The sequence below is a fragment of the Daphnia pulicaria genome, chromosome 12, assembly GCF_021234035.1.
Source record: "Daphnia pulicaria isolate SC F1-1A chromosome 12, SC_F0-13Bv2, whole genome shotgun sequence".
Classification (NCBI taxonomy): Eukaryota; Metazoa; Arthropoda; class Branchiopoda; order Diplostraca; family Daphniidae; genus Daphnia; species Daphnia pulicaria.
In genome coordinates this window covers 2,772,931-2,785,836 of record NC_060924.1, presented here as the reverse complement: position 1 = coordinate 2,785,836, position 12,906 = coordinate 2,772,931, and the positions used below count along the sequence as shown (strand labels likewise).

Here is a 12,906-nt window from a genome sequence, read left to right as displayed (position 1 = left end):
TGCATTTCTATGTGATCTATTTGCTTATAAACGTGAGTCTCTTGAGAGAATGCAAATTTGGTTTCTTAATCGGAATAAACATCATCAGAATCACAATCATCAGAATCAAACAATCATCGGAATAAACATCAACAGACTGTCGTACTTGTTGTTTACGTCCCCATGTCATGAAACGAGACGAAAAAATGGGCGAAACAAAACAAATTGTTGCTAATTATACTTATATTCCTGTGATTTCAAATACCAAATGGATCTTCGTATCTTGTGTAGGTTTATCTTGACCTAGTTTCCTTATTTTCATATTATACCAACTTATTTCTTCAAATATTAGATGCATAGCCAATTAGCTACTGTCAGCCATCCCAACAAGTTGACTTCTAGCACTCAGACACTTTCCATCCATTAGATTTCCATGGTGTCAAAAGCCTAAAACCCATGTTTGAAGCACACATATAGTGGAATATAAATGTGCGGGTATAAGGTATTTTCCCATTACTGGTATTTTCCCATTACTGCTACCACTCCAACCACACTACGCCAAATGCCTTACTAAATCATCATTCATATGATAAAGGTAAGCATCAATATCACCTATCACCACACTATTGCAATACTTCATCACACTTTCTTTAGCATCAGGAAATTTATCCCACCTAAGAAGTAATGCAGTTGGTTGCTGTAATTTGATTATCACGGGTTTTCGTCATGAACATTTCAGTGTGCTTCTTAGAAAAGGTAAAGATTGCTATGCTTTTTATATTTTCATCAATGTAACACATTTTGTTTTACAGAGCACGCAAGATCCCCACGGACATCCTTGAGTCAATGCTGGATTTCATCCTTGACAGAAGAGGGACTTCCAGCAACATTCTGCTCCATCATAATCTTCAAGACGTACGCTCATACAGCTTCACTGCTTCAGCGATTCTTATGCTGCTACACGTCAACTTTTCTTGCTTCACTGGCGAGTTGGATCACTTCAGTTGCTGTGACACACCTGCAGTCACTCACCAAGGGATTATGGCCAGGTACCGGACAATTGAGTAATTGACTTATTTTCGTAGATTATCTACTAGTAATCTATTTGCGTTAAACTCTCCCTCATCTGTGTAATAATTCCAAAATCAGGCCCTTCTTGCGCGTAAACGAAGTGTTAGTGTGTTACTTAGACGTTTCTTTTTTTTAACGCTAGATAGCTTTTCGAACTTTTTCAGCTGTCAAAACAGTCAGTTAAAAAAACTTTGCAAATCTCTTTAAACATTTATCGGCAGCTGTTGTCTGGAAATTTTTTAGTGAAAACTGACGATAACTATTCCTCCAACAAAGCTCACTTGTTAGATTTTTACTAATGGGTATTTTTTTCTACTTCCGGTTGTCTCATTTCAGTCAGTACTTCAGTAAATATTCATTCGATGTCCAAGAGAACCACATATTCGTGATCCTCGTAAAATTGGTGGTATAGTTCATGTTTTTTTTTGTACGTACGCGTACTTCCGGTTTCGAGAATTATCCTGAAAGTTCAGGAAAATTCTCGATTTTGGCAAAATTTTGGATTTCGTTGAAATCACAACATATCGACCCCAAATTTCATGGAGATCACGACTGTCTGGTTTATTTTGACGACAGCTCAATGGTTAAGGCGCTATCGCTTACTTCCGGTATAGTTCCGGAAAATTTGCATGAAACTAGCAAGTGAGCTCTATTATGCGTACATTTCTCGATATTGCCAGCAAATTTTAAGCAAATAGAAGTGCCTTGTTAAAGTTTAGAGCCCAAAATCGGATCCTTTTACCAATGTGTAACTTTAATTGCCATGTCATTTTATAAGAATTGTTTTCTCTTTCAGGTTATGCAGAGGAGTCGTGGAGAAGCCCGACACCAAAAAGTCGCCAGTGTGTCAAAAATGTCAGCTGCGGAACATCATTTGTTGTTGGTAATATGTTTTGTGTTAGTTAACCCGTTGGCTGCCACGCCTTTGTTCCCCCCATGTTAGCTCTGTAGCACGGGCCCGCGCTGTTCGGTCTCGTGGTTTATTTGCCGCGGGGTCGGACAGTTGCACCAGCCCCAGATTCGCCGAAAGGCCCTGTTAGGCAATGCACCATAGGGACTTCCCCCTTGTCGATACGGTGATGGATTCTAGAGGTTGTGCATTCCATCTTCTCCTGTCACCGTGTCAGCCCGGACTTGTCAGCAATGGCAAGTCCCACCTTGGTCATGGATCCTTCAGACGTGGCATGTAGAGAAGTAGAGAGCAACCTACAGGTTGTATGGCGTGGCAGCCAACGGGTTAACTTAAGTGTGTGTTTGTATGTATGTATATTATTGTATGAAAAGTGGAGGAATTGTGGGCGGAGGTGGGAAAATAAATGCAATTCCAATTATTTATTTCTGTTTTTAATTACACATCTCAACTTTAAGAATCAATACTTTTATACACAAAACATATCATAAACGAATATACATAGTTTATTTAGCATGAGAAAGAGCTGGTTGATGTTCGGAAAATCTTTTTATAAATGTCTTCAAATAAAAGAACAAAATTTATTCCGATCTGTGTTAATTGTATGACTACGTGAAATCGCCAATCAGTCAAACTGTAAACACGGCCGTGATAAAACTGCATCCAAGACATTCAGTCAGGAGAAGATTGTGGCAATTACTATAAGGAATAAGTCGATAGGCCTACGGAAAACAGCAATTACTAGTCAGGAACAACTAATCTCGGGGAGAAGTATAGTCAAGCTAATAAAAAACATTATCTAATTCAGACCATTCATTACGAAATCGATTGACATGGCATAAAACGAGTCAATTTTCTGGGAACATGAACAAACGTAATGTATAATACTCAAAAATTCCGTCATCTCAAAATGACGTTGTCCTCCAACGCCACAGAACAAGGGTAAAGGAATTTACAGTTAAGTTTGAATATTGCCACCTCGTCCACCCTCAGAACAAAAATTAAAGAATCCAAAGTAGAAAGTAACTCCTTCCCCCCCAAAAAACTTTTTTTAAATTTTCCTGTCAAAAATGAATCCTAACAAAAAAGAACCTTTTATGAAAATTGTTATGTGTCAACTTAGGAAAAGGAATCACAATATAATCTTAGTGTTCACTTAACAGGTAAATTACTAAATGAAATAATTTGGTGATGAACACGAGTCCTGGTCAATCTGGCAGATCTCTTAACACCTCACCAACATCTGAAGTCAGGAAATCTGAATAAAATAGAAAGATTAACACAAATAATGTTTAGGTTCATTAACTATTCTTACTTAAATGAAACTAGAACAAAACTATTTTGGAAAATTTCAGTATGAAAGTTACTTTGAGCAATGAATCACAAGCTGGGCTGCTGGGCTGGACAAGAACAAATATCGTTACTGTTTGACAGCGAGGAATGTTTAATGAAAACGAATTGACAACAAATTACATTCAACAATAGTTAGTAGCACAATTAGAAGAGAGATTACCAACTGGGCAAGGAATTTCCTAATTCCAGAATGGCGACCAGGCGACCGCCTCCACTTGGACCACGTAACGTGAGTAATGAAAAAGTTAAGTAGCAGACGATGAATGGCAATGACCGATAGGGAGTAAAGAATTTCTCCGCTAGATGCTATACAATCGCCTGTATCAGGCGGCAAATGCAATGCAATCAAATTCTTTACCTTCGTGTTGTAACAAAACTGAAAGAGTGAAAGTTATTTGAAAATTTCAAATACAATAAATTTGACAAATAATTTAAAGCCTACATTGTGATATATCAACTCTGAGGACTCAACATCTGGTAAATTTTATACCTGAAGGCTGAACCATCGGTATGGCGACCGTAGAACTCCAAAGACAGATAGAAGAACTCCACCGACAATAGAACCCCAATATTTTAGATAATTTTAAAAATTTCTCGGTATGCGACAGTAGAACTCCAACGACATAAGAACTCCTTTTTTTAAATATTATTAAAAATACCCGTCAATAGAACTCCAGTGCGGAGTGCCAACAGTAGAACTCCACTACGCGACAATAGAACTCCAATAATTTTTTTAGTTATTACTTATTTTCATGTTCGACAATAGAAATAGAATCCGAAGCCTTAAAGGCTATGTTACCAGACACCACACAAATAACTAAATCAACATTTTCTATGAAAAAAAATGTCAGGAAAGAAAAGTACGCCGTAGGGGAGACCATTTAAATTTGAATTCCGCCTGCATAACAATTCCGTCACCAGATCCGCCTCGTATCCAACGGTACGTTTTCAATCAGTGCTCGGGCAGAATAAAAATACGAAAGTATTGCGGATAACGATAAAAATGTTGATGGTTTTGTCGTAAAAAAATAACGCAACAAAATGCCTAGCCTTGTATTTTTATAGTGCTAAATACGTATGGCAGGTAAGCTTTGGGCAGTCGAGTTCGGTGTTAACGTTCGGCAACTTGCAAATTTATTTATCTAATCACCGAAATGTTTAATTAATCCGTACGGTTAAGGCTAGGCAAAATGGAACAAGATATCGGCATAGAAGAAGTTGTTAATGTGACCATATACTGGGTAATGGATGTTTGACACCAAAATAAGAAAGAAATAAACAGAATACCGCATGGGAAAATCAGGAAACGAATTGAAAAGGCAACAATTGAAAAAAGATTCGGAAAAAAGAGTGGCCTATATTTAGTCAACTGGCGCAATTTTATCAGCGGAGTCTGTCTGCTCTTATTATTCAAAAATTTGAGCATTCCTTATTTAAAAAAAAAAAAATCAACGAAGAAAAGACAACGCCACTACGACAGATCTTTTCAGACTTGCAAATCTGTTAGACGAGAAGTCACAGTTAAAAGCAAGGGGTTGTCAACTCTATTACCCCTCGGATTTTTGGATAGTTTTGAAGGATGTTTCCAACGTTGGAAACCAAGGAAAACTTGAAAAAGGTTAAAAGGGTAGGGCCATTATTTGACTTGGGAGAAACGGCAGGAAAGTTAGGAAAGGGGAGATATTTGGAAAACCCACGGAACATTTGCAATTTTTCTATTAGAAAAACTGGAAAAAGGGGCGGATCAGGGGTAAAAACCAAGAAAGAGTCAGTAGCAAAACTAGCGCAAGTAGTATCCTGCATGGAAACTTGGACAGCCGCTAGGGGTTCTACACAGGATACTCGTAAGAACCACCTAGCGGATGTCCCAGTTTCAATGCAAGATCTTCAGGCAACGCAAAACTAGCCATATTCAAATTTCGCGAGGACATCGATAGTGAAATCTGACAACGTTTTCGACGTAAAAAATGAGGGAGTAAGGAAAGAAAATGTGGTAAAGTGGGGTATTATCTTGTAATATTTCCAGTTTTTCCAATTTTTCTAATGGAAAAGGGGGAAAAAGGTATAAGAATAAGAAATGGACATAGAGAAATTGGAAATTTGTGGACAAAGGTTAGAGAGGGAACAGTACGGAAATTTAACAAGAATACCGCGCTTTTTTGGTTACTTCACTGTGCGTGGTAATAACAATTTTCTAGAAAAATTAGAGTTGACAACCCCTCGGTTAAAAGACAAATCACTCGCTCCCGCCCACCCATTGAACCCGCCCATCGAAGGAACGATTCTTCGCGTTTCCTCGACAATCTAGAAGATAGATGTTTTATGTCGCTAGAAAATAAAAAATAGCATTCCTTAACAACAACAAAAAACATTGTCTTGGCAGCACTCACTTATTGAGTTTCCTTTTTCCCAATAAATGTTCCATGATCTCTCCTCCCCCGCACTGCGCATTTCTTTATTACAATTACTTTGGATTTAATTTTGATGCGACCAATTTAAATGAAGTAAAAATTTCGCTTGGTACACAAGCTATAGTGGATAAGTAAGGATTTGGCTGAAATGGCTATTTGTGATTTTACGGTTTTTCTCCATTTTTCTATCCGCTTCAATTAAGTAGAGCCGTTATTCTTAGATTGATATGGACGACCGGTTAGTGATGAGCATATTTCATATACCGACGGTTGGCTGACATGAATAAAATTTTAAAATAACCGAATGTTGTTTGGCGTATGACTAAACGTTGTCGGTCATCTGAGAAATTCCAGAAGTTAATAGTACACTGGGTACGCGATAAAAAAGAGACTATAACAAATGTAATCACTATAGGACAAGCATTCGGAGAAGAATCAGAGACGGTATACAAGTCGCTTTGAGAAACGAATACGCCCTGAATAAAAAGAAAACAACGGGGGCCTTTAATTATCAGATGGTTTGTTTATAGTGCAATTACCCGAAATATGGTGGACAACCTTTGTAATGAAAAAGCGCTGATGTACGCAGCTGTTAGACCCAGCAGAGAGAGGCTAAAAAAACTGGACACAATATCTATAGTCCCTACTGCAAAGGGTATATTATGATTTGCTTTCTCCGTCTATAATACACGTCTACTTTTTCTTTCTTGAACTCCCACACATCAGTCCGCTAAATCAATAATACCAAAGATTTTCTTTTTTCTAGACGCTCGAAATAACTTGTTCATATCCCAACTTTACTTTCCGTGGCTGTACGAATGAAAGATTTCTTCCAAACTGTTTTTTTATTCAAAAGATCACTGCAAGTTCTGTTGTCATCGGCTTTGATTTCGTCAGATTCGACCTTCCAGTTTTGGGTTGAATGCTGGTTGAATGTTGTCCTATACCGCGGAGCTAACACAAATGGCGACAGATTTTTATTATTCGGTGCACTACAACACGTAGTCTATTTCTAATTAAAAAAAGGAACATGAATAATTCAGCGTATTGTGTCTGTGACACTGTACGCATGTAAGTAACGTGGGGATCCCAACAGCTGTGGATAAGCCAACTGAAAAATAGTTGACGTTACCCGTGTTATTTTTGGGCGTTGCACACGGCTGATGAAACGGTTAGGTGTACACACGCAAAGGCAGTTCACGTCGCCGATCGACTTTTAATAGCTTCGCAACAACGATGCATTGATGCGATGACACAATGCCGGCTAAGTGGCCAGCGCTGATAAAAACCCAAATAGGAGGGGGTGAACGAAGAAGTTACCGTGTACTTGTAAGAATGAAGTGCACACGGAAAGAAAGGGGGCAGCGTCTAAACACATAAAGAGTGAATATTTTAGTTTCCCAATTTCGTCACGATATCCCCCCTCTCAGCGACCGAAGGCACAACGATTTTATGGCCGAAAGAATATCGTGTAATATCGTGATTCATGAGGAGGTGCTATCAAATCCTGACACGGCGAACCCCATTCAAAACGTACAGCACCGTGATGGAGCTGTCAGGACCACAATATTCCCACCCACTATCATACACGCCCTTTCAACTAATGAAAAGTCAGAGCAAGAAAGTCCCAGCTCGATGGAAAAACACAAAAACTGGTGCACGAGTAAGGGGGGAGTGCGCATTTTTATGAGATGTGTCGCTTCAAAATTGCCTAGGTCGAATACAGCCCTGTATAAACTGACTAACTATGGAAGCTACGTGACTGTTGTTTGATCTCCGAGACAAAAGAGCAAGAGAGCAAAAACGGCATCGTTAATCCAATCCACTTGTGGGGCAAATAATGGCACGCGGAAAATTGCTACTGTTTGTTAACATTGGATTTCACCGACTTCTCGCTGTGGAGTCGAGTGAAATCATCCGACAGTTTTAAATTAGAAACCTCGGCGATAGAAAGAGACTTCAAAAAATAGCGCTAATCCAAGAGTGAGGAATTATTCAATTATAATTTTGATAAACTTGACGCTTCAATTTTATAACAGAAAAAGCAAAAGGTCGGAAAATATTTCGTCAAACGAATTGAATAAAATTCATTAAACAATAAGCCTATATCGCTGACGCAATAAACATTTCACTGTATAAATCCACCAGGACTTTGAGTCAGAGAAAAAAGAAGCGCTATATAGCCTTCAGAGTAAATTCATCCCCTAAGTAACAGACGGCGCTGAACATTTTTGGAACCAAACAACCTACGTGTCCGGCCTTTGCGCATGACTGTGCCAGCTGTACAACTGTGTACATGTCAGGTATACACACATATTGGCCGACATGATAACACAAAATTCGGTCGGGTTTCTATCTAGTTTCTCGCTTCGTTTCCCCGCACGCAGTTCAAAAACAAAAGCGCCAGTTGTCTCAAACAAAAATTATTTGTGGGGCTGTGATCGTTCGAGGGAGAGAATTCGTCAACGATTTCAGTGCGCAACATGTTCAACTCAAAGCTTGGCGTGAATTTCGGTTGGGAGCCGATGCAATTGCTTTCAGTCTATTTCATTTTCGCAGTAATCAAACAAAGTGGCGAGGCTCTAGGAATAGATCAAGGTGTCTGGCGGATGACTCCCGACAGCCCGCACCAAGTGGTGGCACCCAATTCGACCGTCACAATCATTTGCAGCTATGCCTTCGACGACGACAGCGGCGGAGATCGATCCAAGAACTTGACTTGGAAATGGGAGCTGCCCGACAACCTCGCTAAATTTTCAAAAGTAATTTCAGCAGTAAGCAAATATTTGAAAAGGGAAGACGACTAATCATTTCCATTCGCTTTTGTCTATGTGCCTAGAATGGAAATTTAAGGGGGGTTTGCGCCTAGGAAATAAACTATCTATGGTGACGGCAGTCGAGAAAATATGCTTCAAGTTTCTATGGAAACAACTGGGACAGTATTTTTCACAATCGTTCTTTGAACAGCGCTATGGGAAACAATTTATCTTCTCGGTGACGAAGACTTTTTATACGCCACCGTGGCATCAATAACTCATAGACGTTGTTTCGTTTTACTGGCCGTTGGGTCGAATGGGAATCTCTACGGACAACATATACAGTCATGCCTGCAAGTTTCTTTAGCAATCAAACAGCTCTATATGGTTGCATTTTAAGTTGACGGAAGGTATACTAAAAAGCATACCTTTCCTCCTCTTTGGATTTATTTTGCGCTTTTCCATTCTCTCTTCTCTTCCTTTCGGTCTTTCAACTTTCCCACCAGAATGAACGAAAATGCGCGAAAATGAGAGGTAAAGTAAGCTTCCTAAGCTATACCTTCCGTCAACTTAAAATAAAACCATATAGAGCAGTTTGCCTGCTAAAGAAACTTGCAGGCATGACTGTATATCAAAATAGTGTAGTGGGAAAAAGAGTTGGCTGCCTTATAGCCACGGGAAAGTTTCCGACAATCACCCGTAGGTTATGCCATGGATAAAATATATGCCTTTTGACAGTTTTCTTTCGTTTTTAATACGCGTATTACACAACAGGGCAGTGGCTTTTACAAGACTCGACAACGAATAGAATTAAATGTAAAATTAAACCTCCTGTAAAACTACTCACTAGCTTTCTTTGAGCTTCGTTTTGTCTGTCACTTTCTTCCGCGCAATCAGTTTGAATTAAGCGCCCATTCACCGTCTACCCTTTTCAGGAAGCACACAAACAAATTTTGTCATTCCAGTCGAATTGGTTATGGTGGGTTATTTATCAAACCCAGACGGCTTGTCTGGGAATTACGTTCTCCTTTTTTTCTCCATCCTAGTTAGTGCGTAGTGCATCGAATTACGATTCCATTTCACTCAATCGACTACCTACATTGGGTATTGACGCAAATTTCTTTGAAATAATATTTACAGCTGATGACGGTCGAGCCTTCTCGCTTCATCCGGACGTTTCACCGGAACAGCACCCACATGACGTCGACAATGACACTGATAAACGTCACCCACCAAGACATGGGTTATTTCCGGTTTCACTATGGCGACCAGGAAATGAAACAATACATCTACGTGTTCGGTTGGCTCTCTTGGCATTAAGTCTGATGACGGGTGGAATATTACATCTGTTAACGTCGTGATGTTATATTGTTGCTCATTTAAGATGGCAGGAACCTCGTCATCATGAACGACAAGAGTTACTATCCAAACTACTACCTCTACTTTTTCAATCAAGGCGAATTGGGTGTACACATTCCGTGCAAACCCACTCATCCCAACGTCACCGTTTCCCTCATCCACGTCGATCAACTCAACAAAGAACCCAATTCCGAGGCAATTATAGAACATAAAACTATAGGGATAATCCAGTGCTATAATGTTGGCGAAAAATCTCTTATTAACCAGGATGTGCTAGCCCATTCGAAATCCGATTGGTCGTTGGATTTGGACCTTGGACTGACACTTAAAAAAGTGATGATCGGCACCACCGGCAATTACCGATGTGTTGGCGCAATGAACAACATCGCTAACGAGAAACATTTCACCATCAGTGTCAAAGGTACGTGACCAATATCATTTTACCGCGCGTGATTGACTAAATAGGAAAGTAGGAATCGAGCTTACCAGAGTTGGGGAACCTGACGATCCGCCGGAAGGCAGCAACATCACCTTGATCTGTAGCACCATGTTTACCGAAATCAAATTTCCCGCTCCGCCGGAATGGGCCTTCGAGGTCAACGGCACTGGAAAAATGAAGAAAATCGATGAAATTAATCCGCCTGAAGGTTAGTTATTAAAAGCTCTTATTTAAAAAATAATTCAATTGTCAATATTGTCTGGATCGTGAACCATTTAATCAAATCAGGCATTCGCGTAACAACGCACGATTACAGTAAACAAAGAAACACGGGTGGATTCACTTTAAATTATTACGAAAGTCGATTGGAGCTCTTTGAAATCAATAAAAGAACTTACACGACGTTTCAATGCAAAGCCAACAAAGATAAAGACTCGGCAACCAAAACCATATCTTGGCGCATTAAAAGAGGTAATAGACTCGACTAAATCACGCACTCTGAAATATTTCGCCGTTGGTCATGCTGGAAGAATCCGATTTCCATAGATGATACCAACAACGATCCAGTGACTAACTTGGTCCGGCTGGAAAAGAGAATAGAAAGTACAACCTTCGTCGCCTTATCCGTAACTCTGGCGTTGTTACTGCTACTGGGAATCGGTATCGGTTTCAAACTCTATTACGATTTGGTGAGCGGACAAATTTAGATTATTATAAAATCTATTTTTAATATTCTCCCATTGGGTTACGATTTCCAGAAACGACAAGTCTTTCCAGGAGCCAAGAAATTGCTGGAAGGAAGCTCGAAAAATATTAATCCTCAGCTGCCGTTGGTCGATCAAACTGAGCTGCTGTCCTACGACAAACGGTGGGAATTTCCCAGATGTCGTCTCAAACTCGGTTCGATTGAGTTAAAAAAAAATGGCTACTAGTCTTAAGGTTTGGCACGTGAAAGAGCTAATATCAATTCAGGAATGCAGTTGGGAGCCGGATGCTTTGGACGTGTCGTCAAAGCCGAAGCTGTGGGCATAGCAGGCTCCGGTGAATCTGTCCAAACGGTAGCCGTCAAAATGGTACGGTCGCCAACGAACGTCGCAGCTGTAGAAGCTCTCATCAGTGAAATGAAAATTCTGATCTTTTTGGGGTCCCACCTGAACGTCGTGAATCTACTCGGAGCTTGCACCAAACAAATATCAAAAGGTAAAAATAGGAATGACTGCCTTGAACATTTTCAAACAAAACTTTTGACTGACAGAAAAGTGAAAACCTAAAATTAAAAAATTTATTTTTAAGGCGAACTATTCATCATTGTCGAATACTGCCGCTACGGCAGCTTGAAATCTTATTTGTCAAATCATCGAAAAACTTTCGTCAACTTGGTTGACAAGTTTGGTAAAATAAAATCCGATAACGAGATGAAGGAAATACCCTACATGGCCATGAGGTAATGTGAAAGGAATCCAAAAACGTCAACAGGCATGTTTGGTTCTCATCTTGCGGTTCATTCCCGTTTTCTTTTTTAAAATTTTACAGTTTGAATGTCAAAGATGTTGAAAGCCAAGGTGAAACTGAAAGAGGAAACATCCAAGATCACGCAACTACCAGTGACTATTCAGATGCTGACGTTAAGCGCCAGAATAAGTATAGCAGTAAAGAACAACGAATTGCAATCAAAACGTCACCCATTGATTTACACATTTTGTTTCTTATTTTATTTTCATATTATAAAGGTCTACCATTAGCGGACCTACAAGCAACGGAACCGTATTACCAGAATCACCATTACGACGTGATGAATCGATTAATCTCTACATGCGATCTAATATCCTGGTCCTTTCAAATAGCAAGAGGAATGAACTACTTGGTTAGCAAAAATGTATGTGCCCTTTGGGGGGTAATTCTCACAGTAATCAAAATAAGTGGGCTTAAGTGGGTGGAGGGGCTCATTAGTTATCCTACTAAACTAAAAACGTCCTTATATAGGTACTCCACGGCGATTTGGCGGCACGAAACGTTTTGCTGGCCGACGACGGAATAGTCAAAGTGGCAGACTTTGGAATGGCCAAGAAAATGTATTACGAAGGCAACTACGAGCGGAAGGAGGTAGTATACCTATAAATTACTCTAAAAATAATATCTGGAACGAAGCTGTCATTCTTATATAATGACAGGGATTGATGCCTGTCAAGTGGATGGCCATCGAATCACTGACAGATTGCATCTTTTCCAGTCAATCAGACGTCTGGTCGTTCGGAGTTGTACTCTGGGAACTTTTCGCCTTAGGCAGTGTTCCATATCCAGGTAAGGAGACCAGAAGCCACGTCATGTGACATTAATTGGATTACTCAACCATGTGACTATACAGGAATGGATGCCGGTCACCAACTCATCAAAGAGATTCAAAAAGGATATCGAATGGAAAAACCAGAAAACGCGCCAAATTTCTTTGGAGAAATGATGGCCAATTGTTGGAAAAGAGACCCGAAAGAGAGGCCCACATTTGGTCAACTGGAGGATACCATCAGCGGTTACATGACAAATCTCACATTAGAATGCGACTCGGGGAACTGCTCAAATAAGTGAAAAAACAAGTTGCGGAGAGAAAGAAGAAGCGTCACCTTATTTGTG

At 39.8% G+C, this 12,906-nt stretch overlaps 2 protein-coding genes and 1 long non-coding RNA gene across 3 annotated transcripts in view; 2 read left to right on the top strand and 1 right to left on the bottom strand.

The window, feature by feature from the left end:
- The window catches only part of LOC124316145, a 411,551-nt gene that overhangs the window by 151,821 nt on the left and 246,824 nt on the right, over nucleotides 1–12,906 (bottom strand). The gene's annotated exons all lie outside the window — the stretch shown is intronic.
- Nucleotides 142–1,879, top strand: LOC124316657. Its single transcript, XR_006911921.1, has 5 exons — nucleotides 142–266; nucleotides 332–574; nucleotides 634–735; nucleotides 792–1,028; nucleotides 1,847–1,879. It is a non-coding gene; the product is annotated as an uncharacterized LOC124316657 (long non-coding RNA).
- Nucleotides 7,924–12,886, top strand: LOC124316164 (platelet-derived growth factor receptor alpha-like). Its single transcript, XM_046781942.1, has 15 exons — nucleotides 7,924–8,486; nucleotides 9,621–9,780; nucleotides 9,865–10,034; nucleotides 10,107–10,260; nucleotides 10,313–10,486; nucleotides 10,567–10,749; nucleotides 10,825–10,967; nucleotides 11,037–11,178; nucleotides 11,251–11,478; nucleotides 11,572–11,722; nucleotides 11,812–11,915; nucleotides 12,009–12,154; nucleotides 12,262–12,381; nucleotides 12,450–12,579; nucleotides 12,644–12,886. The coding sequence occupies exons 1-15, from the start codon at nucleotides 8,208–8,210 to the stop codon at nucleotides 12,859–12,861; spliced, it is 2,502 nt and encodes an 833-aa protein (XP_046637898.1). The 5' UTR covers nucleotides 7,924–8,207; the 3' UTR covers nucleotides 12,862–12,886.

Excerpts from the sequence above, each read along its gene's own strand:
- LOC124316164 (XM_046781942.1), top strand. The coding sequence starts at position 8,208 with ATGTTCAACTCAAAGCTTGGCGTGAATTTCGGTTGGGAGCCGATGCAA. Across the intron at positions 10,261-10,312 it reads TTTCACCATCAGTGTCAAAG|GAATCGAGCTTACCAGAGTT; the intron begins GTACGTGACCAA and ends ATAGGAAAGTAG. Across the intron at positions 10,968-11,036 it reads TCAAACTCTATTACGATTTG|AAACGACAAGTCTTTCCAGG; the intron begins GTGAGCGGACAA and ends TACGATTTCCAG.